The sequence below is a fragment of the Callorhinus ursinus genome, unplaced genomic scaffold (genome assembly GCF_003265705.2).
Source record: "Callorhinus ursinus isolate GAN/ISIS: 27379988/994484 unplaced genomic scaffold, GSC_fseal_2.0 scaffold14, whole genome shotgun sequence".
In the NCBI taxonomy this organism is placed as follows: Eukaryota; Metazoa; Chordata; class Mammalia; order Carnivora; family Otariidae; genus Callorhinus; species Callorhinus ursinus.
In genome coordinates, this window is record NW_027397076.1 from 369862 (window position 1) to 397861 (window position 28000).

Sequence of the window (28000 nt, forward strand, 5' to 3'; positions counted from 1 at the left end):
AAGGTCCCTCTTTTCAAAAGGTGATCAAAACACAACAGTTCCTGCGTCCAGCTCCAAACCAGCTTCCAATTCCAATCCAGAGTAGAGCACCTGTCTCCATTCTGGCTTCTAGGGAGGCTGAGAAGGTGAGTTTGTGGTTCACATGATGGGTGGCCAAATGTTTTGCAAATGTCCACTAGGGTCAGTTTCGGTTTCCTTTCCTCCTCCCCCTCCTCCTCTTCCTCCCCCTCCCTCTCTCCTTCACTCTCTCTCTCCCCCCTCCTTCCTTCCCTCCACAGGGTGCTCACCACTGCTCTCTCAGAGATACCAGAGAACTCTGTCCTGCTCAAGACAAGAAGACAAAACACAAAATACCTCAACAAACAAACAAAAAAATGCCCTGCTCTGGTCTCATTCACTTGCCTTTCTCATCTTTAGAAATTAAGAGAACAGGAAATTCCCAAGTCCACTGTGCTTCATTCCCACATGATGCTTCAGTCTGGCTCCCTGGGTGGGAGGGATGGACAATGGCCCCTCTCTAGTTTCCTGCCTGCTCAATGGAGAAACCCATCAGTGGTGATGAATCACATGGGCTGTGGGAAGAGTCCATTTTTTTTTCAAAGATTTATTTATTTATTTATTTTGTGGTAGGGGGCAGAGGGAGAGAGAATCTCCAGCAGACTCCCAATGAGCATGGAGCCCAATGTGGGGGCTCGATCCCACGACCCTGAGATCATGACCTGAGCCAAAACCAAGAGTCCAATACTCGACTGACTGAGCCATCCTGTCGCCCTGGGAAGAGTCAGTTTTTGTTTCACAGTATTTCCCTAAGGCCTCATTTTGAAAAGATATCTTCACAGAGTATCAAATCCTAGGTTGACTGTTCTTTTCTCTCAGTACACTGAAGTCATCATCCTAATAACAGCAATGCTCAATAAATACTTCATCTGCTCCCTATGATTCGGCCCCCACAGCAGGATGGGCCATGTGGCTAGTTCAGGCCAATGAAACATGAGGTAAAAATACATGGGTCACTTCCGGATCAGAACAGTGAATAGGCCAGGAGTGAGTTTCCGGCTGCAGCAAAAAATTTTCACTCTTTGCAGATGATATATGATTTGATAGCCCATCATCATGTCACAACTTGATATTGATATATATGTAGAAAATCCAAAAGAATTGACAGGTAAACCATCAGAATTAGTAATGAATTTAGTAAAGTTACTGGATGTAAGGTCAGTATGCAGAAATCAGTTGCATTTTTTTATACTAAGAAACGTACAATAATGGATGAAATAAACAATTTACAATGACATTAGAATGCACCAAATACCTAAGGAGATAGCCAGCAAAAATGTCAAGACCTCTGCACTGAAATTACAAAGCATTGCTGAAGTAAATGAAAGACCTAAATAAATGGGGAGCTGCCAGGATTGAAACAGTCAATACTGTTAAGAAGTCAGTCCTTTCTAAGTTGATCTAGAGATTTGGGGTGCCTGTGTGGCTCAGTTGGTTGAGTCCAACTCGTGGTTTCGACTCTGATCATGATCTCATTGTTTGTGAGATTGAGCCCCACGTTGAGCTCCATGCTCAGTGGGGAGTCTGCTTGAAGAGTCTCTCCCTCTGCCCCTCCCACCACTTGCACGTGCTCTCTCTCTCTCTCTCTCTCTCAAAAAAACAAATAAATCTTTTTAAAAAATAAATTGAAGGGCGCCTGGGTGGCTCAGTCATTAAGTATCGGCCTTCGGCTCAGTTCACGATTCCAGGGTCCTGGGATCGAGCCCTGCATCGGGTTCCCTGCTCAGCAGGAAACCTTCTTCTCCCTCTCCCACCCCTCCTGCTTGTGTTCCTACTCTCACTATCTCTCTTTCTGTCAAATAAATAAATAAAATCTTTTAAAAAATAAGAAATAAATTGATCTATAGATTCAATGCAATACTAACAAAAAATCCCAGTAGGTGTTTGGTTGAAATTGACAAGCTAATTCTAAAATTTACATGGAAATGCAAGGGCCCTAGAATAATAAAGGTCATCTTGAAAAAGGATGAGTTGGAAGACTTGCACAACCAGATATCACAGTTTATTGTAAAGCTACAGTAATTAAAACAGTGTAGTATTGCACAAAGCTAGACAAATAGACCAAAGGAACAAAATGGAAAATCCAGGAACAAACTGTGTAATGTCCATTGGCCTATTTGCCTCATCTTGGGTTGGTACCATCACTCCTTTGCAGTAGAGGTGCACTGAAATGCAGTGCAGGAGGATGATCTTTCAACCAATGGTGATGATCAATTGGATATCCATATGGGAAAAAAAAGTGAATCTCAATCCTTTCTTCACATCACACCTAAAGAATTACGGACTTCATTGATAAAGTAAAACACTAAAACTTGTAGGAAAAAAATCCTAAGAGGCTATGTTCATGACCTAGGTATAGGCAAATATTATATACGATATAAAAACCACAGATAATAGAAAAAAGTTGAAGCTTGGACTTGACTAACACTGAGAACTAATGTACTGCTAAGAGTACATCCAATTTCATAGCAGCATTATTCACAATAGCCAAAAAGTGGAAGCAATCCTCTTGTCCATCAGCAGATGGATGGATAAACAAAATGTGTTACATACAGACAGTATTTTTCCGTCTTCAGAAGGACTGAAATTCTGGCACATGCTACAACGTGGATGAAACTTGAAGACATTATGCTCAGTGAAATTAGCCAATTACAAAGGACAAATACCACAGGATTCCACTCATATGAGGTATCCAGAGTAGTCAAATTCACAGAGGCAGAAGGTAGAATGGTGGGTGCCAGGGGCTGGAGAGATAGGGGAATGGAGCGTTAGTGTTCAATCAGCACAAAGTTTCAGTTTTGCAAGGTGGAAAAGTTCTGGAGATGGATGATGGCAATGGTTGCACGACATCATGAATTCACTTAATGGATTTAATGTACACTTAAAAATGGTGAGGATGGTAATTTCATATTATGGATATTTTACAACTGAAAAACTAAATTAAAAAAAATATATACGCACACACCAGTAAGCAAGTAAAAGTCAAGACACAACCTGAGAGAAGGTATTTGTGATAATATATCTAACAACAGATTTTTATAAAATATAAGGAACTCCTACAAATCAATAAGAAAAGTAACATGATAAAAATGGGTAGAAGGGGGAAGCCTGGGTGGCTCAGTCAGTTAAGCTTCTGCCTTCGGCTCGCGTCATGATCCCAGGGTCCTGGGATGGAGTCCCACATCGGGCTCCAGGAGCCTGCTTCTCCCTCTGCCTGTCACTGCCCCCTGCTTGTTCTCTCTCTCTCGCTGACAAATAAATTAATAAAGTCTTTTAAAAAATGGGTAAAAGGCTTGGACAGGCACTTCACCAAAAAGGATATCCAAGTGGTCAATAAACACATGGATATGTACTCAACATCATTGGTAGTCAAAGAAATGTACATTAAAGTCAACAATCACACAGATATCACTACATACTTGGCAAAATGGTTAACAATGTAAAAAGCGACCATCTCAAGGGATAGCAAGGGTGTGAAGCACCTGGAACTCTCATACATTACTGACGGGAATGAACATTGACACCATCACTTCGGAAACTGTTCAGACATATTAATAAAGATAACTATGCATGTACCCTCAACCAGCAATCCTACTACTGAGTAGATATCTAAGTGAGATGAGTATATGGGTCTACCAAGGTACGTATTAACAAGGATGTACATAACAGCCTTATCTACAACAGCCCCAAACGTGTCCATCACCATTAGAATGGATAAAGGCATGGTGATATATTCATATAATGGAATAATAATCACTGTGGTGAGAAAAATAATGAACTCTGACTACATGCCACCTCACAGATAAACCTTTGATTGCAAAAGACTATATACTGTATGATTCATTTGGATGAATTCTTTTTAAGATTTTATTTTTTTATTTGAGAGAGGGAGTGCAAAAGCGGGGGGTGGGGGAAGCAGAGGGAGAGGGAGCCCGATGCAGGGCTCGATCCCAGGACCTTGGGATCATGACCTGAGCTGAAGGCAGATGCTTAACTAACTGAGCCACCCAGGCGCCCCTAATTTAGATGCATCTTAAGAGCAGGCAAAAGTCATCAACGGGGTTGGACACCAGAAGAGGGGACATGGTAGGCAGAACAATGACACCCCCTCCTCAGATGTCCCACCAGAAGCCATGTTATGTCACATGGCAAGAGGGCCTTTGCAGATATAATGAAAGTTACTGATCAGTTGATCCCAAGAAAGAGAGGATGCAGATAGGACCGATCTAATCACATAAGCTCTTAGAGATAGAGGAGTTTCTCTGGCTGGAGGCACAAGGAGGTCGGACAGATTCAGGGTGTGAGAAGGACCTGAGCCTCCTTGGAAAGCACGAGAAGGAAATGAATTCCGCCAACACTGTGCATGAGCCTGGAAGTGGACACTCCCCAGGAGACTTAGCTTTGGCCTTGTGAGACCCGAAGCAGAGAATCTGGTCAAGCTCCCTGGATTTCTCACCTTCACAACCGTTGGGTAATATGGGGTGTTGTTTAAGCTGCTGAGTTTGTGGTCATTGATTATGAATTTAGTATGGCAGCCACAGAAAACTGATACACTGAGTATTGACTGGGAGGGAGAATAAGGGAGTCTTCTGGGGTGCCAGAAATATTCCATGTCTTGATCAGTTGGTAGTCACATGGGATATACCTAGGTAAAAATGCATTAAGCTGTACACTTAACATTTTAAAACCCAATTAAAAATAGAAAATGAGCCCCCATCCCGTCTCATTTCAGGAAAAAAAAAATGGGGAGGTGGGGGGGGTTGAAGCAGGTGATGGGATGGAGGCACGCACTTGTGATGGGCACCAGGTGATGATCGTCGCCAGATGTGCTGCATCACTGTCTTGCTCACCTGACCCTAATATAACACCGTATGCTAACTCGATGGAATTAAACTTTTAAAAAACAGAAAATGAGCAAAAACTCACCATCCTTACTTGTGCAGTTACAGCTCTATTGCACTATGGTCATAGAGTACAGCCTGGATAATTTCTTTTTCTTTTTTTCTAATTTACTGTGATTTTCTTTGTAGGCAAGGACTTGACATATTTTTATACATGTTTCCAAAGCCATTTGGAAAACTCCATTCTCTGTCAGGAACAAAAATATGGGTGCCTATCAGGTTCTTTCATCTCACTCTGTAGGAGGAAACCCTTCCTTTTCCTTTTCCTTTTCCTGTGCGGAGGGAAGGAGGGAACTCCGGGAGAGGAACACCCCAGCCTCTCTTCAATCTTCTCCAGGAGGAGGAGGAGTTTATCGGTTCATTTTTGCCGCAGTTGGTCCACCCATAGCTCAGCCAGTTGCTCAAAACTCTCCTTGGGACCTGCCTGCTTGCAGGAGAGCACGTGTTGGCTTCTGCTCCTGCAAGCCACGCGTGTCAGAGAGGCAAGGCCATGACCAAGGCTGGCAGCCACCCAGCATGCCAATGCCTTGGAGGGAGAGCTGCTCACTTGTGGGCTGAAATCCTCAAGGCCCCATGACTTGCAGAGAAGGTTCCCCTCACTCTCCAACAGCTTCATCGGCCAGGAAGGTCATGTTCTGATCTCCGTCTGCCTCATTGTTGTGCCTAGCTCTGGGTTGCTGCTGTGGGCCGAAAACTTTGAGAAGTATACTAAGAGTGTAAGGGGCGAGATGATACACGGAGATTGTGTTCCTAAAGCCTACATTCAGGCCTTTGGCTTCGGTTATGTAGGTCGTGTGTGGTTACGAACTTGGCAGCTCACAGAGGCAGGTGGCCTTGTCCTCATGAAGGGCTGATCTCTCTCTCTCTCTCTTTCTCTTTCTCTCTCTCTTTCACAGGAATAGGTCTTGGTTGATGCCAGCCTTTGGCCTTTAAGCAGTGCAGTTCAGGAAGTAGATCAATTACAGGAAAGAGAAACTTGGCTTACAGCTCTTTTAGATATTGATAGATGGGAGTGGGGCACCATTTTTTCTCTACTATTAGGGTAGTTTGTCAGCCAGGTTGCACACAGCAGCTTCAAATCGATGTCGAGCATCAAAAATTCATGATGTTAAAAATTCACTGCGCAATGATTTTGAATAGACCTTTTCCCGAAGAAGACATACAAATGGCCAATAAGCCCAGGAAAAGATGCTCAATCAATTCATCATCAGAGAAATGCAAATCCAAACCACACTGAGATACCACCTCATTAGGATGGCTGCTAGGAGACACGAGGAAACAGCAAGGGTTGGCGAGGCTGTGGAGAAATTAGAACCCGTGGGTGCTGTTGGTGGGACTGCAAACTGGTACAGCTGCTGTGGGAAACAGTAGGGCAACAACCCGGGTGGCCACAGTGGATGAATGGGTAAGCAAAGCATACCGCGTACATGTGATGGAGTGTTACTCAGCCGTAAGAAGGAGGGAAACTCTGACACATGCTATGACGTGGATGGACCTCGAGGACATTTTACTAAGTGAAATGAGCCAGCCACAAATGGCCAAATATTGTGTGATTGCACTCAAATAAGGTACCCAGAGCAGGCATATGCAGGGCACGGGTAACCAGGGGCCCTGGGTGGAGGGGCTGCTGAGTTAGTGCTTACCGGGGATAGTTTCGGTTTCGGATGACGAAAAAATTCTGGAGATGGACGTTGGTGATGGTTGCACAACCACGTGAATGCACTTCGTGCCGCTGGACTCACACGTAGAAATGGTTTCAATGGTACATTTTATGTTATGTTTATTTTATTGCAATTTTCGAAAAAGAGAAAGAGAATCGCCATTTACCCAGTTGTTTTTTTTTTTTTTTTAAATCTGTTAGTATCACGCATGGGTAGACTGGGTTCATGCAGCTGACCCAAACACTGTCTCTCTTTTTTAAAATATTATTTCCATCCACCTTCAGGACCAAGAGAGGGTACCAGAGAGGGGCCAACCCTGAATTCCTCAGACTTGTCTATGGGTTCCGAGGTACGTTCACCACGATGAATGTCTTCATCACAGGAGCATCCCCACGGTTTTAGAATTCAGATACTCAAACTGTGGCTTCACCCAAAGAAGGATGGTAGGTTTTATAAATAATAATTTTTAAAAGGAATGGAGGCAGAGGAGTTGGCTGAGGTGCTGCTAGCCAAGACTGGAAGCAGGCACCTGCCCACTGGGGTGCAGACAAAAACGCACAAGGTGGTGGGGAGGCTGTTGACCTCCCTGGGAATCCAACTGGGCAGAAGCCACCTTCAGGAAAAGTCTCAGCTGAGAAGCTTGGGGGGGGACCCTTGGAACTCACCAGAAAGCTGTCTCTGGGGTGATGTTGAATTCACTAGGATGGATCCCCACTGGCTTCCATCTGGTGGCTGAGCGCCACAGGAACCAGGAAAGGAGCTCACGCCAGAGCCAGGAGGAGATGCCTGCAGTGCGCCCTCTACCGACAAAGCTTAACGTGCAGCCAGCTAACTAAGGAAACCATCCGAAGCCCAGCACCCCCGGTGTGTTTGGAGCTGAATCGCGGTATTGATAACCGGTACAGGGACAAGATGCTAATAGTTGTGAATCTGGGTGAAGGCATACGAGAGTTCTTTGTACTATTTTTGAACTCTCCTCTATGTTTGGAATTATTCCTATGTTTAAACACTTAAAGAACCCCTTTAGCTGAAAAGAACCAAAATAAGACGTTGGAGAGGATGATTTTTTGACTTTAAAAACTGCACTGGACTCTAGAAGAAAAACTGATTTTAAGCTTCTTTGGTTCTTTTGGACTTTAAAAGATTCTGATCTCTTTGAACTGTCATCTCATGAGGGCAACACGATTTGATTTCGGACTAACTCTTTTAAGTTTTAATTTGCAAGCAGATCAAATTAAAAAAAATTTTTTTTCCTGGAAATTTGCCATGGAAGGGGGCTAATAAGCTATGTGGGGCTTCTCGTTCTTGACTTTTTACTGTTGGACTATCTTTATGCTAAATCTTGATCTCACTGTACAATCTTTGAAGAGCTATATTTGACATGGTTTGCTATCACTTGGGATGGGAAATGAGAGAAATTCTGGTTATAGCAAGAGCTTGGAGTTAATTAATTAATGTTTTGATCTGTCCCATTTCAAATAAACCTCTTGCAGCAAACTTCATACTGCCCAACAGCAGACCCAGGATAATTCAGACAGAAGTGGTTGGTACAGAGGGAGCAGCTGGGTGAAGCTGAGAGCAGGGCTGTTTTAATGGATGGTTGCTTGCCACCTGCTGACTATGGACTTGACGGATAAATCCAATGCTTATTTAAAAGAAGGTTAGAACTAGTGGAAGGATCACTTGTTCCCTAGTCCTGTTTCCACGTGGAGGAATTCCATCCAAGGAAATCTCCTGGCCTCTCTCCATCCTTTTGCTTACCAATTCCAAGGAAGGATGAGCAAGTTATATGGCGGACAAGTTGGCCAGAAGGAAATGCCACGAATTTGAGGTCTGCTGGCCTTCCAGAGCACTCAGTATCTGTGCTCCTAAGCTTACAGGGCTGGCCCGAGTTTGCCCAGTACTGCGCATGGCAAGGGGTGAGGCCATCTTACTGAGGAGTGAAGTGGAAGCAAACCAGCTTGGGCATCCAACCTAAAGCTGCTTCTTCCAATAACTTTAATCAAGCTGATACTTTCATCTCCACCTGCCTGACTCTGGTCTCCTTCTTCATTGGCTCTGGGTCTTGGGATCGCGCCCCACGTTGGGCTCCCTGCTCAGCAGGGAGTCTGCTTCTCCCTCTCACTCTGCCCCCCCAATAGTACACACTCTCTCTCTCTCTCAAATGAATACATAAAATCTTTTAAAAATATTTCTGGAGGCGCATTTTTTTTAAATTTTTTATTGTTATGTTGATCACCATACATTACATCATTAGTTTTTGATGTGGTGTTCCATGATTCATTGTTTGTACATAACACCCAGTGCTCCATGCAGAATGTGCCCTCTTTAATACCCGTCACCAGGCTAACCCATCCCCCCACCCTCCTCCCCTCTAGAACCCTCAGTTTGTTTTTCAGAGTCCATCGTCTCTCATGGTTGGTCTCCCCCTCCGACTTACTCCCCTTCATTCTTCCCCTCCTGCTATCTTCTTCTTCTTTTTTTTTCTTAACGTATATTGCATTGTTTCAGAGGTACAGATCTGTGATTCAACAGTCTTGCACAATTCACAGCGCTCACCATAGCGCATACCCTCCCCAATGTCTATCACGCAGCCACCCCATCCCTCCCACCCCCCACCACTCCAGCAACCCTCAGTTTGTTTCCTGAGATTAAGAATTCCTCATATCAGTGAGGTCATATGATACATGTCTTTCTCTGATTGACTTATTTCACTCAGCATAACACCCCTGGAGGCACATTTAAAAAAAACAGGTGAAATTGACTTTAATAATACATTTAATTTAATGCAATCTGTCCAAAATTTAATGCAATCTGTCCAAAATGTTATCATTTCAACATGTGATCAATTAAAATTTTTAACTGGATTTTTTTTTTTAAGTAGGCTCATACCCAGCATGGAGCCCAGTGCCGGTCTTGAACCCATGACGCAGAGATCAAGACCTGAGCCGAGATCAAGAGCTGGACACTTAACCGACTGAGCCCCTCAGACACTCTTATTAATTGAATATTTTATATATATTTTACACTATGCCTTTGAAATCCAATGTGTATTTTATACTTACAGCACATCCTAATTTGGTCTTGCCATATTTCAAGTGCTCAATAGCCACGTGGCCAGTGGATGCCACATTGAACAGTACTGGTCTACATGGTCTCGCCTATCAGTGAAAGGAAGTTAGTTTTCCACTGTAGTTTTGTCTAGGTGAATTATAACTATGAATTAAGGATATCTCTCCCTTTCTCCCCCTTTCCTGCAAACACACATCTTTTCATTGTCTCAAGAGACCAAGAAAGGGTTCAAATTGCTTTCTGATACACTTTCCCCCAGACAGCTATTTCTTTGAATATAACATGTGCATTGACTAGAACACATGGCCATTTGGTTTTCTTTCAGCTGAAAGTTAGATTTTAGACCCATGGGACTGTGATTTATAGATGACCATATTTTGCATTTCATCACAAATTCAAGGGCCACCTGAAGTTCATAGTTGAGGGTGGGCCTGGGTGAGCTGGACTGACACAGGAAGGCCCCTTGAGGCCACCCCCAACTAGTCAGGTGCTGATGGATGGATCTCCCCCATCCCCAGCCGACTTGGGGTTTAGCTTACTGACGGAGATTCCTAATTTCCTTCGACTAGAGGGGCAGGGCATGAGCAGGACCGTTGACCTCCTGTTTGCTATGGTCACAGATCTCAGCACGGGCAGGAAAACTTCACTGGCCACTTTGGAAGGCCCAACGCTTTGGAAAAGCCTGGAACTTGTGTCCATTGTGGCATCAAGGGGCACCTGTCAGCTGTTTGCTCCATTCTCACTGGAGCATGTGAACGTGTGCATCTTTCTCATCTTACTGACAGAGACATTACATCTCAGATCCCATCGGCTTCTCAGAACTCCTGGGACCCCCACAAAGAACCGTACTCAAGCTGGAAGAGAGAGGACAGATGGACGAAGGGCTTCTCCCGGCGAGGAGTGCGAAGCCTTAATAGTGGAGAGATACAGGAGGTGAAGGCACCGATTCTGCAGGATTCCAGGTGGTGGAAGAGCTCACTCCTGGGGAAGCAGACGGCGATGCACAGAGAGCTCAAGCTTGGAGGCATTGCCCCCCACCCCGGGAGGGAGAGAGAAGGCCACTGGGGCCCCAAGGTAGGGAGGGGGTGCAGAGACAGGGGCAGCCCGGCCCGGAGCCCCTACCCTCAGCAGGGAGAGGCTGAGGCTGAGAGACGTGGGTGAGGCAGGCAGGGTGGCCTCAGCAGCCCCTCGATACCCACGCAACCGCCTCTGTAAGGACTGACATTTCTGTCATTTCTGCTGAGAGTGGGCACCGCACATCCACGCCCACGTGGAGCCCTGGGTTTCATTCCGGTTACACTTAACCTCAGGGCCCAAGCACCAAAACGCAGACATGGAACCAGGCCACTGAGTGTTGCAGGCGGCTCTCCACTCGCCACTCTAATTCATTCTTTTCCGTTTTCTTCCAGACATTCGTCGGAAGAAACAAAAGGCCACGCCGAGAGACGATCTGCTCTGGGCCGGGCATGACTATCCAGAGCGTTTCTTTGGTGCAAGGATGCTCATACACAAAGCCCACAGTATTAAACGTGGAGAAAGCCGTTTATTTACTTACTGTGGACGCACAATGAACACACCTTTTAGAATCTCTAAAAGTAAGAAAGAGAGTTTTATTGGCCGAAAGGACACGCTCTTCACAGGGGAGAACGGGCTCCGGGGAGAATGAACCGTGTTTACAGGGTGATAGCCTTTCTTACATCTTGTAAAAGCTCTAACGATTATAGATTTGCACGCAGGCAGGAATCACGGGTTTACCAGAAAGGAATGCGGGGGGGGCGGGGAAGGAGCATTGATTGACCTCGAGGACAAGATGGTTTTCCTTCAGGTGGCTCACTCACAAAGCACGTGTACGATGCCTGACGCATGCGTGGCGGGCCATAAATCAGGCTTTGGGTTTGAACAAAGATTCTACACAGTCACGTTGACTTGGAAGGAAATCTCAAATGGCTTCCCGCAGTATCTCAGGCCTTCAGAGAGTTTTTTCTGTCATCATTCTGCTCCTGAAGAACTTCTGAGAAGAAATGAGAACAGCAAAAGCAGGAAGCTCAGTGGCACGACAACCATTTAACCCCCGCGAGGGTAAGATGTGGGAAATGGGACTGGCAGGCTGTGGTCTGAAATGGGGACAGTGGCTCTCTTTCCCCTCCACGCTTTAAATCTTTCCCGTTTCCCATGATATATTTCACTACTGTAATGGGGGGGGGTAGGTGGAGACTCCTCCCTTCCCTTCATAGGGTCCTTCTTTATTCAGGGACCCCAAGTCAGGGACTCTATTTTAAGAAAAGAAATCGTAATAATAATGCAATAAGCCTTTGGCACACAGATATTCATTTTACCACTATGCATAAAAAAAAAAATTGAAATAATCTAAATGTCCCTGAAAGCGGAAGGCATCTAGTGTGGCCCTTACTTTTCCTCTTCTGGCAACTTTCTCCATTCCCGTACCCTACAGCGCCCACCGCTCAGGCCAGCATCCGGCGCAGGCAAAGGCACGTGACCCAGTCCTGACCAATCAGAGCGGTCCCTGGGCCTCTGCCCCGCCCCCATCCCCTTGGGAGCACCCAGCTGGAAGGGGGTGCACTGGGTTGCAGGGGTGGGGGGGACTTGGGGGAGGGCTCTTGTCTGAACCTGGTGCAGGCCTGCCTGAGAAATGGAAAGACAAATGCCTGATGACATCCTTTTTTGTTCTCTGGATCCAGACACACCTGAAGCCCGCTGTACCCTTAGGTGTCTAAGCACACAAGTCAATAAACTCCCTTTTTTGTGTTAGCCAGTTTGCGTGGCTTTTGGCTACCTAAAACAGAAAGTGATGACTAACATATGTCTAATTTAAAAGATTGTATATATATATAATCAAGAGAATATCTCGTAACATAAAAAAAAGTCTATAAAAACTAAGTGAAATAGAGAATGGTAGGAAAATATTGCAAAGTGAAAACAGCACCCTGGAAAGTTCTAGATCTGTAGGCAAAGGGGAGAAATGAGAATGAGAGAGAGAGGAAACTGGGTTGCAGAAAAAAATCTAGGATGTAACGCAGCCTTGAGGGAGGGTCCCCAGTGGGCAGTCTCAGGACAAGTATGGAAGGCAGGTGCTTTAATATTCTACACCAGACTGCCAACAGTCGTCACCCTTGGTTGATGCATTATTTGTTTTTTTTTTTAAGATTTTGTTTATTTGACAGAGAGAGACACAGCGAGAGAGGGAACACAAGCAGAGGGAGTGGGAGAGGGAGAAGCAGGCTTCCTGCTGAGCATGGAGCCCGATGTGGGACTCGATCCTAGGACCCTGGGACCATGACCTGAGCCGAAGGCAGACGCTTAACAACTGAGCCACCCAGGCGTCCAGTCGATGCATTATTTCTAACTCTTATGTTTTACTTGTTTGAATTTTATTTTATTTTACTATTTTTTAAGATTTTATTTATGTATTTGACAGAGAGCACAAGCAGGAGGAGCGGAAGGCAGAGGGAGAGGGAGAAGGAGAAGCAGGCTCTCAGCTGAGCAAGGAGCCGGATGCGGGCTCCATCATGACCTGAGCCAAAGGCAGATGCTTAACCAACTGAGCCACCCAGGCGCCCCTGCCAGAATTTTAAAAAAATTGTATTTAATGTCCATGCACTGCTTTCAAAACAGCAGCTAAAACCTAAGAAAGAAGTAGGTTGAAGATAGGTGACACGGAAAGCCTGGAGAGGTCCTCACAGTTTCCGAGGACATCCTAAGTTGCTCTGAACTTGGGGAGGAGAGAAGCGTTCCGGGGCCTCTCTCCTTCCTGATGGAATCTGGTCGAGCAGGTTCCAGTGACGTCCTGTTGTGTGCAAACCCGGGTCTTACCCAGCATTACCTTGGGTGCAGGAGGAAGGGAGCAGAGCAGGCAGCTGGCCACAGAAAGGTGAGCACAAGATGCCCCTCACCTCGGGGACCCTCCTGTCCTATCCTCTGCATTTAATATAGAGCCCACACCAATCGACACATGCTTCATGAGGACCTACTGTGTGCACGTGAGTGAATGGGGCACGGGAAAAGCAGCGGGAAAGAGGCACCTCCCGAGAGAAGGGATGGGGGAGAATGAAGAAGCAGGGTGGTGAAGGAGAGGCAGGACAGACGGACCTCACCACACTCACTAGCTGACCGTGCCCTCAGGCCCCAGTTGGACCTCCCAGTTGCTAAGTCTCTAGGCATCGCCTCTGCCAACCCAGCCCGCCCCCACCCTATCGCCTTTTAAGTCTGCTCAGAGTCCTCTCCTGTCACCTGGGGACCTGCTTCCCCACGCCTGCCTGGGGGTCAAGCCAGAGACCCAGTGGCTCCGCCCAAAGATGAGCTCCCTGGCCTTTTCTCTTGGAAGAGTTTCCGTAAAGAAACAAAAACACCAGTCACAGGAGGGCTTGCGAAGGAGGGCTCGGGGGGCAGCCTGGCAGGCTTCCTGGCTTTGTATCCTGACTCTGCCACCCCTTAGCTGTGAGCACTTGGCGAGTCACCAAAGCTCCCTGTCTTCGTCAGCTGGGGCTGCCCTAGCGGAATAGCACAGACCGAGTGCCTTATATAAGGGGAATGTGTAGTTCTGGAGGCTCCGGCCAGCTGGGTTTCTGGTGAGCCCTCCCCCCTAGCTTTGGAGATGGCCACCTTCTTGCCGTGTCTTCCTACGGACTTTCCCCCTGTGCGGGCGCAGGCAGAAAGAGAGAGCCCTCTTGTATTCCCTCCTCCTCTTAGAAGGACACCAGTCTCATAGGACCGCCCCTTCCTATGACCTGATTCAGCCCCAGTCACTTCCCAAAGGCCCCACCTCCAAATAGTCACACTGGGGCTTCAACCTATGAAGGTTCAGGGACACATTTCAGTCTGTAACGCTCCCTGTGGCTCAGTGCTCTCTGCCGTACACCTGGGAAGACCCTCTTCCCAGCCCATGGACCTCAAGGAGCATTGAGAGAGAAATTGAAGGCATGACCAGGTCTGCCCAGGACAGGCGCCATTATCATCAAGAGGCACCTGATGTCATTTGGACCCCCCGGGCCACCAGGTGCCCCAAATCCTCGGGAACATCCAAGCAAACTTCACACACACACACACACACACACACACACACACACACACACACACACGCTGGCTCCCTTAACACCCTTTCCTTAAACCTTGGTGCCCATCAGCCCCAGTTAAAGTTTCTCCCTTCCCTCCAGCCCTACCCACGAAGGAGATGTCAGCCTCACTTACTGCTGCAGACTCTCACGGAGCTGGGTGAGTTCCATCAGCTTCCTTTCCAGCTCCCGAGCGTGGGCTCTCAGCTCTTCTGCCATCTTGCTTCCTTCTCCTTCCTTCAGTTGCTTCCAGTTGCTCCGGAGGGTGACCACGTTCTGGCAGAGGGAGAAGCCAGCCATAGCACTACACAGCATGCGAACATTTTTCTCCATCAGCACTATTGTGCCCTTAAAGGCCCTTTGCAACTGCATGCTCCTTCGGGCTGAGACTTGGCCAGTGGTCAGGAGACGCTTGGCAGCAGTGGCCAGACGCGGGTGGGCTCTGGCTATCTGACAGGCACGGATGTTCTTCTTAACATCACTGATGTTACTTCCGTAATCATAGGCCTTCTTTCCGACACTCAGGACGTAGAAGACTTTCTTTCCCTGAGCCTCGTTGACCTCATGGTCATGGGTGGGCACTAGGGTGCTGGCGTGAGTTTGGGCTTTTTGATTTTGACGGTGTTCCATGATGTTGATGAAGATGCTGGTGAACCCGACTGCTGTCCCCAAAACTTTACCAGCAGCAGAGAGCGCCAGACTTCCTCCTACTGTTGCTGGAGCAAGGACCAGACCCAGCATGCTCATGGCGTCTGAGACCACAGTGAGGGAGGTGGCCACCATGTTGGTCTTGGTGAATGTTCTGTGGGTTGTGTCGATGCTGTCTGCAAGGGCATGGAGCTTCCTGATGGTCACTTCTAGCTCTTCCTTGATGATGGGAAACTCTCTCAAAAATATTATTTCTTCAGCTGACAGATCCTCATCTTGTTGCTGCACATCCTCACACAGAAGAATGTCATCCTGGTCCCTGCGAGTGAGCAAAATAAAGGTTTTGCTTAAGTCTCCCAGATGGGAAAGTCACATTCTTAGGCCCATTGTGGTTTCTGGGTGTTCTTGCCACTCCTGCCTCTGCGTCCTTCCTGCATCTCCCTGACACCTCTGTTACGTCTCACCCAGCCTTGGAGAGTCCCAGAGCATTGTTGGGAGCTGCTGCTTCCATGAAGAGAAGAAACACACATCATAGAGACTTCTGGAGGGACAAATGGGAGAAACACAGCCTTGCCTAAGAGATGGAGAAGGTAGATTAGTCCTGGGGGACATGTTCAGCCTTGTTCAAAGAGACGGTCACCCAGGAGGGGCAGTGAGGAAATGCTAAGATCTGAGTCAAGATAAAGAACCTGAGACTAAGGGAGGGGCAGGTGTGGGAAAGGCAGGCGAAGGAGGAGACCGGGCGGAGGGTCCTGCGTTTGTAGCCGCAGGTCAGAGGGAGGAGGCACCCTGCTGTACAATGCAGCCCACACTCCCACGGCCTTGACTTTGGCTGCTGTGGTGGCCTTTGCCTCCAACCGGAGTTGAACACCGAGAGGGCTGAAGTAAATTATCACTAATATCTTGAAGGCTCTCCTTGGCACTTCGCCAGCTTTACCTGACGACTCAAGCAGATGGGTTGGGTCCTTCATGGAAGATGTCAGGGACAGAGGGCATCTCCTCCCCAGTGTCTCACAGTACAGAGTATTAAGGGATCTTCATCACCCCAGAGGAGTTTGGCCTTTATGGGAGAACAGTGTCAGGGAAGAGCAAACCTACTCCTTCGGGCACTTTCCTCAAACCAAGGGCCATTGGTGCATCTTCTTGAAGGCGAGCTTGGGAGGCCCGGTGATGACGGATTCCCTGGCCCAGAGGAGAGACTCAGAACTGGAAGGAGCCCTAGCCGGGGTCCAAGCTACCACCTTTACTTTTCAGCGGAGGGAACAGAAGCCCAGAGAGGAAAGGGGACTTGAGCGAAGGGACGCGTGAGATGAAGATGGAGCTCTGAGCCCACCGCCATTCTGGGCTGTTTTTCTCTCCTCTGTCGGCTGATGTCAGGAATTCCTCACTGAAATACACACACACACACACACCTTTTAATCTCTCTCTCTCTCTCAACACATGCACACAATTTCTCAATGGAAAAGGTAAAAAAACAAATATACTTCCAAGGAAACCCCTTAGCGTTAATAACGAATGAATTTAGGCCCGATGATCAGTTAATCAGCAGCTGTAAATCAATTCGCAGAGGAGAAGGTTGCCACGGGCTTGCAGGGATAAGGGGAGGGATGAAGGCCAGGAGGGGGACACAGCCGAGGACCCCTAACCTTTACGGATGCCACAGTCCAGCCCTCCCTGCCCTTGTGTTTCCTCAGGGGAATGGGGACAAGGAGGTACAGAGATTGACTACCCCCACTGTGCGTCCACTACTGAGTTTTGTCTTTAACATGGTTGAGAGGGAACGGGAGTTTGGCTTCTTGTGCTTTTGAGTGAACCCGAATGTCTCCGATGCGGGCATTTCCTGCTGCCTCGCATCCTCACGGGGGGACAGGTGCAGCATGATGGTCCCGCTCTAGAAGGCACCCCCTCGCGTACAGCTCCCCTGGCTCACTCTGCGAACGTCTGTTGACTGTCCGCACTGTGCTGGAAGCTGGTGGGGTGACGTCTGCGGATTTGCGGCTCACTGGGCCTGAGTTCTTCAACGCAGTGGCACCAATGGGCCCTTTTGGTAATGGCTGAGCCCTCACGGGCCTCACCTCTATAGGCGGGGCAGTTTCTGCCCTTCCAGGCCTATTGCCCACTGTCGGGCACCTGACTGATCTGGCCTTCTCTCCAAAATATTCAGTGTAGGCTGTGGAATATTTGTTTCCCTATCGCATAGCAGGAGGGTGCCTGGAGCATTTCAGCAGGAGCCGCCCTCCCCAGGGACAAAGCTCTCCACCTTACCTCGGGCATTCCGTCCCTGCCCTGTTGTCCAGAGGCTCCTGCCACCCCAAAGTTGAGCTCATTTGGTCCATGGGAGAATTAGAGGTGCCCTCATGAGTCATTGGTGCAACGTCCTGCTTGGACACCTGGAAAACAAGGTTATTGCAGGTGCCAGGAAACCATGTGAATTTCAAGGTTTGCGGTGGGATTTTAGGTTATGTAAAATCAAAGTAATAATGAAATACTGACAGTATACTAAATATTTGCAAACTACTGCCCGTACATTTTATATTGCAGTGTCGCTTATCCACGGTAAGCACATAAAGTCAAGTCCTCAGCTCAATAAGCTTTCACAGACACATACACCCAAGTAATCACCACCCTGATCAAGATATAAAAAAGCAGCTTTCTTTGGCCTGCTCGCAGTCAGTCCTCATCTCCCCCACCCCCGGGGGGTAACCACTCTTCCATAACCACTGATCAGTTTGCCTGTTCTTGAACTTCATATAAATGGAGTCATTTGTTTGTTTGGATTCTTCCGCTCAGTTTAACGTGTGTGAAATTCGCCCCCGTTGTGGGTATCATTGGTTTTAGAAATGATTGCTATGGAACATTTCATTATATAAATACACCGCGCCTGGGTGGCTAAGTCGGTTAAACGTCCGACTCTCGATTTCTGCTCAGGTCATGATCTCAGGGTCATGAGATCGAGCCCTACGTCGGGCTCTGTGCTCAGAGGGGGGTCTCCTTGTCCTTCTCCCTCTCTGCTCCTCTCTGCTCCTCTCTCTCTCTCTCAAATAAATAAATGAAATCTTAAAAATAAATAAATAAATAAACACACTGCAATTTGTTGGTCTATTCTTCCATTGATTGATATGTTTCGGTTGTTTCTGGTCATTGGCTATTATGAATGAATTGATTATAATGATTAAAAGATCATTTCACAACAACAACAACTTATAAGGCCCCTTTGTATAAATTACATTCCAACAGACATATCGATATTATATTAATATTCTGAGAACTGCAAAAGGTCCTGCCAGAGCATACGGGTGGGGTCTGAAATCCATCCCAGAATCTACTTGCCAAGTGTTCAGACCTGGGGCCAGGGATAGGTGCTGTGTCTTATCTGGAAGAAGGAGCACTTTGATTGCATGCGTGCTTGCTTGCACAGAGCCGCTATCCATTTTTTAAAGATTTTATTTATTTATTTGAGAGAGAGTGGGAGAGGGAGAAGCGGACTCCCCGCTGAGCAGAGAGCCCGATGTGGGACTCCATCCCAGGACCCTGGAATCATGACCTGAGCCAAAGGCAGACGCTTGACCGACTGAGCCAACCAGGCGCCCGGCTGTAGAGCATGCATCCTCAGAGCTATATCCATTCGCAGGCTGGGGGGGCTTTTTCTAATAAGCCCCAGGGCACCACATGGGCTAATGGTGGCCCTGATCTAACTTAGATGTTAAAATGATCACTTGGGCTGGAAAAGAGATTCCAGATTTGCAAGAGGGGAAGCAAGGAGACCAGTTAGAAGCGACTGTGGTGGTTAGAGCAAGAGAGGACAGCCGCTTGGACTAGGCTGGTAGAAGTGATGAGAGAGATTGTATTTGCAGGAAGCCACAGGATTCTTCAGGGGCGTGGGATGTGGGAGGGCAGAGTGCAGGATGACTTCAGGGTGAGTCAAGTTTGGGGCGTGAAGGACTGTTACAGTGAAGATTCTATTTCCTGAGATGGGAAGGGCTGAAGGTCTTCTGGGCAGGTAATGGACTGCAGTTTGGGGTGAGTTAAGTTGGAGGTGCCCATTAGACATCCAAGCGATGCTGAGCAGGCAATGGATCTATGATTCCTGTTCCGGCTGGGAGATTAAATTTGGGAGCCATCTGTATAGAAAGTACTTAAAGCCATGAAATTGCATAAGAACCCTAGGAAGAAAGTACTAGTAAAGGTCAAGTGTGGTCCATGACTGAGCCCAGCAGTATCCCAACAGTTAAGCCCAGGAAGAAGACAAGGAAGCGGCAAGAAGCGGAGAAGGAGCAGCAAGTGAAGTACAAGGAAAACAAAGACATTTTGGAAGTCACATCTTGTGTATCCTTGTATTTTTAAGTGTTCTGGGGGGCATTCTGCTTTCCATCTTTCCCCTACAAAGACATCATTGGATTCTGCTTTACCCTCTCATGAAAATGGCTGGAATGGAAGGAAACTAACCTCGGCAAATCTGAGGGGGTCTCTGTTGCTGTGAAGTTCAGAAGGGCGTCTCTGCTCTTTTCCGTATCAGAAGGACAGGGAGTCTGGCTGGGGAGAGACATTGTTTTAACCTTCCAGAAGAGGAAACTTGACCTACCGTTAGTATAAAGACAGTATGGTGAAGTGGATTGGAAGCTCCCTCTGCCACTTACCGGTTCTGAAATTTCAAGAAAATTAACTCACTGCTCTGTTTCCTCTTCCTTCTCTGTGAACTAGCTAGGAAAGGAAAAACGCCAATAAATGTTCAGGGACAGTAGTTCCTGCATTTTTCGTAAGTATAAACGGGATAAGTATCTTCTATCAAAAGGAAAAGACCCTGATACTGGTTTAGAAAGCAAAATCAACCATATATATGGCTTACAAGAGATACATCTGAAACACAGTGACCCAGAAAAGTTAAAACTAGAAGAATGGACAAAGTCATAGCAGCCCAGGGAGGTGGCTGTGTTGATAAAGGGTAGGGCAAGGGACCCATACGATGGAACTGTTCTGTATCTTAATTCTGGTGTTGACCACCCAAATCTACACGTGAGGAAACTGCGTAGAACTAAATACACACACATGCTCACACAAATGCACACACACACACACACAAATGAGTGGGAGTGAAACTGGTGGATTCTGAATAAGTTGGTGGTTTGTATCAATGTCAGTTTCCCAGTTGTGTTACGGTAGGACAATTTTGCAAAACCTTACACCAGGGAATCTGAGTAAAGGGGGTACATGGGCTCCCCCTGTATTATTTCTTACAACTGCATGTGAATCTACCATTATCTCAAAATTAAAACTTAAAAATACCATAGCATACACCTAGTGGAATGGATAAAATCCAGAACACTCGTAACCCCAGATGCTGGTGAGGATATGGAGCACCAGGAACCCTCTCTGATTGCTGGCGGGAATGCAAAGACACTATGAAAGACCGTTGGGAATTTCTTACCAAAACTAAACATACTCTGACCATACGATCCAGCAATCACATTCCTTGATATTTACCCAAAGGATTTGAAAACTTGTGTCCACACAAAAACCTGCACACAGATATTTATAGAAACTTTATTCATAATTGCCAAAACTTGGAGACCACCAAGATGTCTTTCAGTAGTGAGGAAACAAATGGTGGTCCAGCCAGATAAAGGAGTAATATTATTATTCAGCACTATAAGAAATGAGCTATCAAGCCATGAAAAGACCCGGGGGAAATTTAAATGCATTTTACTAAGTGAAAGTAGCCAGTCTGAAAAAGCTACGCTCTGTGTGATTCCAACTATAGGACATTCTGGAAAAGGCATAATTGTGGAGACAGTAAAAAGAGTCGTGGTTGCCAGGGGCTGGTGGGAGGGAATGAGGAATAGACAGAGCACAGAGGATTTTTAGGCCAGGGAGACTATTCTGCCAGCTATTGCAATGGTGGATGGATACATGTCATTATACATTTGCCCAAACCCATAAAATACACAACACCAAGAGAGAACCCCAGTGTAAACTATGGACTCTGGTTGATAATGATGTGTCAATGTAGGCTCACCAGCTATAACAAGTGTCCCATTCTGGTCTGGGATGTTGATAGGGTGGGGGGAGTGCTGTGCGTGGGATGGGGGACCCAGGGGGCGTATGGGAAATCTCTGTACTTTCCCCTCACTTTTGCTGTAGATCTAAAACTATTCTAAAATATGAAGGTTATTTTTTTAAAAAAAGAACCAGCCAAACATGCAGATACAAAAAGGAAGCAAAAAGCAAGCATAATTCATAGTTTAAAAAAAAGGAAGGAAAGAAAGAAAGGAAAGGAAAGGAAGGAAGAAAGGGAAGGGAAGGAAGGAAGGAAGGAAGGGAAAGAAAGAAAGAAAGAAAAGAAAAAGAAAGAAAGAAAGAAAGAAAGAAAGAAAGAGAGAGAAAGAAAAGTCTGAAAACCACCCCAAATGGACTAGTTAAGTATGTGGTTTATCTAACCATGAAATAGTATGCAGTCATTTAACCAAATGAGGCAAATCCATATGAGCAGAGGGAAGGCTCTCCAGCACACATTGGTACATGAGAAGGCAGGGTATAGGATACTGTATAGTGTGCTCCCATTTGCATTGAAGAAAGACACATATGTTTGTAGAGACCAGAAACTAGTAACACTGATTGGATTGGGGGTCAGGGATGAGAGGGAAGCTTGCTTTTCATGCTTCATCCTTTTATACTTTCTATCAATCACTTTTGCCATATACCTGCCTGTGATACCTTGATTTTTTTTTTAAAGACTGTCTCCCCAGGGGCGCCTGGGTGGCTCAGTCGTTAAGCGTCTGCCTTCGGCTCAGGTCATGATCCCAGGGTCCTGGGATCGAGCCCCACATCGGGCTCCCTGCTCAGCGGGAGAGCCTGCTTCTCCCTCTGCCTCTGCCCCTCCCACTGCTTGCTCTCTCTCTCTCTCTCTCTCTCTCTCTCTCTCTCTCTCTCTCTGTTAAATAAATAAATAAATAAATAAGAAAGTCCCCCCACACATGTTTTGAAAGCACAAAAACCCTTGCAATCCTTTTTCCCCCCTAATGATTTAAATAAATACAGGTTTACGTAGAAGATGTAGAAATAAAAAATACAATTCTTCTGTATTCTCACCTCACAAAATAACCACTGTGGACATTTTATTTTATAAGCAAAACAAAAAAAAATTTTTTTTAGGATTTATTTATTTAGAGGGAGTGAGAATGAGAGAGAGAGAGAGAGAGCACATGAGACGGGGGGAGGGTCAGAGGGAGAAGCAGGCTCCCCGCCGAGCAGGGAGCCCGATGCGGCACTCGATCCCGGGACTCCAGGATCATGACCTGAGCCGAAGGCAGTCGCTTAACCGACTGAGCCACCCAGGCGCCCAGCAAAACAAAATTTAGACTCATGACGTACATTCAGTTTTGTGTGAATTTTTGTCATTTAACATTACATTACAGTGGGACCCCATATGATTAAATAGTCTCAAACAAGCTATTTAAAGGCTGTGTAACATTCCATTAGATGGGTGTTATTATTATGTATTTAATAATTCTCCTGCTATTGAATTTTTGGGTTGTCTTCAGTTTGAGCTTTGTTTTTGTTTGCTTTTATAATTTTTGCTTTATAAATACTTTTTGATCCTTATATAAATGTTGGTCCACACATTTGGGTATTTCTTTGGGATAGTCTTAGGATAGTCTTTCTCTGGATTATTTCCTGCATCAAAGATGAAAAACATTTTCTTGGGCACCTGGGTGGCTCAGGCGGTTAAAGTGTCTGCCTTTGGCTTGGGTCATGATCCCAGGGTCCTGGGATCGAGCCCCATGTCAGGCTCCCTGCTCAGCGGGGAGTCCGCTTCTCCCTCTGCCTCTGCCCCTCCCCCTGCTCCTGCTCTCTCTCTCACTCTCTCTCAATTAAATAAATAAATCATCTTTTTAAAAAAAATGTTTTCTCCTAGACGAACCATGAGAGACGACGGACTCTGAAAAACAAACTGAGGGTTCTAGAGGGGAGGAGGGTGGGGGGATGGGTTAGCCTGGTGATGGGTATTAAAGAGGGCACATTCTGCATGGAGCACTGGGTGTTATGCACAAACGATGAATCATGGAACCCTACATCAAAAACTAATGATGTAATGTATGGTGGTTAACATAACAAAAAAATTTAAAAAAAATGTTTTCTCCTCTCTGACTTATAAAGCTAGGTTTCAGGGATTTGGCTCCAGGGTGCCCATGGCCTATAATATGAGGCACGTTTTGGGGCTTAATTGTGCCAAACATGTATCTACCTACTTTATACACCCTTAATTCTCTCAATGACTCTGTGACACAGATGCTAAAATTATCCCCATTTTCCAGCTGAGGAAACCGAGGCACAGGGAGACCAATACCATGCAGCCGGTATAGACAAGCACACAGTGTGATTCCAGCCAGGTCTGCAATTCAAGCCGAAAGCGATAGACCTCAGTCGAGGCGGAGTTTTCTCCCCAGGGATGTTGGTAATATCTGGAGATGTTTACAATTGTCATCCAACTCTGGGGGAGGCAGGAAGTACAGCTACTGGCCTTGAGTGGGTGGAGGCTAATGAGGTTTCTAAACACCCTGCAGTGCACAGGACAAGAAATGACGCAGTCCAAAATGTCAGTGGTGCTAAGGTGGAAAAACCTCAATTCTTGGGGCACCTGGGTGGCTTAGTTGGTTGGGCATCCGACTCTTGATTTCAACTCAAGTCATGATCTTGGGGTCCTGGGATCGAGCCCCGCCGCAGACTCCATGCTCAGCAGGGAGTTTGCTTGAGATTCTCTCTCTCTCTCTCTCTGCTCCTCCACCTCCCTCCCACACCCCCGGTCTCTTTCTCTGAAAATAACAAATAGATCTTCAAAAAGAAACGAAAAGGAAAGAAAAACCCTGGTCTGGAGCCCCATTCTTTGCCAGCACCCTGTCATACCTCGCCATGTCCTATGAGTCCTATGGGATGAACAGGGAAGATGATACAGGGAGCCCTTTGCTCCCACCCCACCCCCCACTCACCTTCTTTCTGTGGATGTGTGAGGATCCTACCATTTGGCGGCCGCTTCCTTGCAAACCAACTCCCTCCAACATACCAGCTAGGTAAAAGGCAGCTCACTCTGAAAACACGGCTTCAAGATACTCCCCTGAATCTTCACCACCACCCTTCGTTCCCCAAGTCTCCCCCTGCCCAATAAACCTACAGTCCCGGGAACACTGCCGGTTGGCTTTGCACTTTGGAGACAAGTCACTCAGCCTCTTTGTTTCTCCAAGGATGACATGCCCTCGAGGGAAACTCTTGTCACCAGTGAGGCCTCCTACACTCTGGGGGCCGACCCTCTCATCTAGCACCAGTTGGAGGCGGGTGGTCCCCAGCCGGCAGAGGTGAGATGTAACTTGGTTTGTCCTATCGCCTTTGTAATCCTGTTTCCACCTAAACTTCAAACAGCCCAGGAAGAGAGAATCCTACCCTGATTTACCATCAAAGAAGTTGCGCTTCAGGCCTTTCCCGAGGCCAGAGCCCTGGCAGGACCGGGATGTGACCCCCGGTGGCCCTGGTTCCAGCTCTCTGTTGTGAGCCAAGTGCCTACAGCCTCACTCCTCCGCCTGCTGTCTCGCTGAGGACTCGGGTGCCCAGGGACAGGAGGACCCCACCCTGCGCTCTGTCCTCACCTCTCTGGGGCCTCTGGTCTGGCGGGAGGCTGTAGCAGAGTCTCCAGCAGGTTCTGTTCCCCGGAGGAAAGCCCGAAGCTCTGCAGACCTCTTCTGAGCCAGCTGAGAACTTGGTCCGGGCTCTGCCGGCACAGAAATGGTACAAACTGAAGCAACACTTCTGGGAAGAGCAGGGCTTACCGAGAAATGTTTTTCACTTTTGTTTTCTTTTCTTGCCTCTTTCCCTTCTAGCTGTGCAGGAAGCAAAGCAGTAGAACCATGGGCGGAGGCCCAACCCCCCCTTGCCCTGCCCTCGCTGTGTGCTGGGCGCCAGGATAGCGGCCAGTAAGGCGAGGGCTCGGTCTAGCGGACCACACGGAGCTGTTCCTCACCGGCGCTCGGCCTCGATTCCCCAGCTGTGAAATGGATCGCAAAACAGTGCTTGTGGCTCAGGGCCGTGGTGAGGAGCGAGTCCCTCAGCGCCCAGTGTGGACTGGGCGCCCCACAGATGCGTCACCAGTGACCACCGTGGGTGCTGTCACATGGCTCTCCCGCCCTCTGAGCTGGGGGATGGGCGAGGGCCGATGCCTCAGATCTGTAACCGTGACTTTCTGAAGTCGCTGGAAACCAAGACCTGTTTCGGTAATTCGTGTGGTGGAGGGACCTGACCCTGACCCGCCCGGGTGCAAGGACACGGTTCTTGTGTATCCTGCTTCATTCGCATATTCGTGGTTTCCCTGAGAAATAGTAGCATGTGACCAAACAGGGCGGCGAGGGGGTTGAAAAACCTTTCCAGAACCTTTCCCCAAATCCAAACCATGGGAAACTCTGAAACACATCTGGCCCCGAAGGTTTGAGTACAGGATTGTGGTTGTGAGTCTCCCGAGTTGCAGATGGCGAAACTGAGACCCCGGGGGAGCAGTGTGGGTCAGTGGCTTGCCCGTGGTCACACAGCTAGGAAACGGCAGACCCAGTTCTAGCCTCCATGTCTGTGGGAATAACCTGCGCAGTCGTGGGCTGAGATCTGTGTCTCCGTGTGTGTGTGTGGGGGGGGGGGCCTTGTGGTTTGTTCACATCGATAAGGCAGAAAGCCCCAGGTCGACTCCCCAGCCCTCCCGGAGGCCTTACCGGCTCTGTGGGCGTCCCCCGGGGCCCTCCAAGCAGGCAGCGGGGATGAGAGGCCGGTGGGCTGCTGAGCTGGGACTCGGAGGGGCCTGAGGGGCCCTGGTGTCCTGGCCTCCCGCACTCTGGACAGAGGCTGTCCTCCAACTGGGGCGGCCTCCCTGCAGCTTTCCCTGGCAACAGACGCAGATGCTGAGGCCTCCCCCGAGGGCCTGGGAGCCGGCCACTGGACTAGGGTGGTGTTTACCACGGCGGTGCTGGTGAAGCAAGAGCCCCTAAGAGACTCGGGGCGAGCGAAAGAATGTCACATGCAGCAAACGCCGCTTCTGGGGTGAGACAGAAAACATGTGGTGCGTCACCCAGCTGAGCGAGAGGACGGAGCTGCTTCATTTCATAAACCTCCCCTCCCCTTCCTCGGGGGCCCCCACCCTGCTGACAAGAACAAACTTACCTTACGCTCCCTCAGTCTCTTGCAATTTCAAACACACAGTGTTGGGTCAAGTTGGTCATTCGGCAGGTGAATGTTCAGGCAAATTCGGACCCGACTTGGGCATCAGGGCTTTCCCTCTCCCCTTGAAAGTCTGCAGCCCCCTGAGAGGGCACCTGGGTGGGGATGCCTGTGTTGTGCCTCCGGGGTCTCCCTGGCCTGCACAGAGGCCCCCGGTGTCCCACCGTCCCATCGGGCGGCAGCTGCCTCTGGCTGGGGAAGCCCATCCAGCTGGCTGCTGGTTTGGTGGCGGCCCCCGGGCTCTGGTTTCAGCCACACCGGCCTCTGGCCCACACGCCCCGGGGAATAGGCTCCAATGCGCTGGGCCCATGTCCCACCTTGCAGGCCTTGCTCAGGCCCTGGGGAACTGCAGGGGGCAGGGTGGGAGGGGGATGAGCTGGGGAGGCCTGGCGGGGGGGAGGAGGTGCCCCAGCCCCTTCCTTGACCCAGGCACACACCACTGAGGCTTCTCCAGCTGCTGCCCCTGCCCCAGGCCTCTCTGCTCTGGCTGCCTGCCTCCTTCCTTCCCCCAGGCGGACTTTTCCTACCACTTCTGCCAGAGTTTGATTGCCTTATTGCTCGAGTCCCTCCCTCTGCCTGTTGCCCTCCCAATCCCGGGAAGGCTTCTCCCTACACCCCTCTCCGTAGGGACTTCTCTAAGGTCAGGTCTGTGCCCACCCCCACACCCTATCCTGAGGACTTCTTGTCCTTTGTTCTCATTCCCTGAGAGATTGACAGCAAAGGGGGTCAGGGAGGGGGACGTCGCACAGATAAAGGGAAATATAGGGGCACCTGGCTGGCTCGTCGGTTAAGCATCTATCTGCCTTCGGCTCAGGTCATGATCCCAGGGTCCTGGGATCGAGCTCCTCATCAGGCTCTCTGTTCGTGGGAAACCTGCTTCTCCCTCTCCTCCCCCCGACCTGTTCATGCTCTCTCTCAACTAAAAAAACAAAATATTAAAAAAGAAAAAGGGAACTATACACTGGAACAGTTTCAAAAGCATCCCCTTTGCTCTCATCAAAGGCTTAGAGAGTTTCTGTGTTACCCAACAAACCAGCCAAGGCCTCCCTTTTGTGACCTAAATGAGGATGGTAGGAATGCCAGCCAGTTAGTCTGGTGCTCGAAGGCAGGCCCTCCAGGTTGTTCTCCCCGCTGGGGACCTGGCCACAGTCACTGGTGCTGGAAAATTAGGGAGCTCACAGCCAGACACCTCTGGGCTGCCTGGAGCTGTGGTTTGAACACAAGCCCTAGAGATTGATTCAGGCTAATGTAACTTAAGAATCTTCTGGAACACCCCTGAAGCAGCTCCAGCTCCAAAGGTGCAGCAAAACCACCGGGCCTGGGAGAGGACAGGGAGCAGGCCGCCAGT

At 48.2% G+C, this 28000-nt stretch overlaps 1 protein-coding gene and 1 long non-coding RNA gene across 12 annotated transcripts; both read right to left on the reverse strand.

Annotated features, from left to right (window-relative positions):
• Positions 1-11281: 11281 nt before the first annotated feature.
• On the reverse strand, positions 11282-26620 carry APOL6 (apolipoprotein L6). Of its 11 annotated transcripts, none has more exons than XM_073900321.1 (6): positions 25044-25172; positions 20046-20105; positions 19855-19937; positions 17674-17798; positions 14897-15727; positions 11282-11702 (listed from the first exon to the last, which is right to left on the reverse strand). In XM_073900321.1, exons 4-6 carry the CDS (start codon positions 17772-17774, stop codon positions 11681-11683), a joined length of 954 nt encoding a protein of 317 aa, XP_073756422.1. In that variant the 5' UTR covers positions 17775-17798; positions 19855-19937; positions 20046-20105; positions 25044-25172; the 3' UTR covers positions 11282-11680. The 11 variants fall into 11 exon arrangements, with proteins under 11 accessions (XP_073756422.1, XP_073756416.1, XP_073756417.1 ...); XM_073900315.1 differs by having other exon boundaries at positions 19855-19941; XM_073900316.1 differs by having other exon boundaries at positions 20046-20109; positions 25044-25171.
• On the reverse strand, positions 14235-14890 carry LOC141374072 (uncharacterized). The gene is made up of 2 exons (XR_012380613.1): positions 14768-14890; positions 14235-14737 (listed from the first exon to the last, which is right to left on the reverse strand). It is a non-coding gene; the product is annotated as an uncharacterized lncRNA (long non-coding RNA).
• Positions 26621-28000: the final 1380 nt, after the last annotated feature.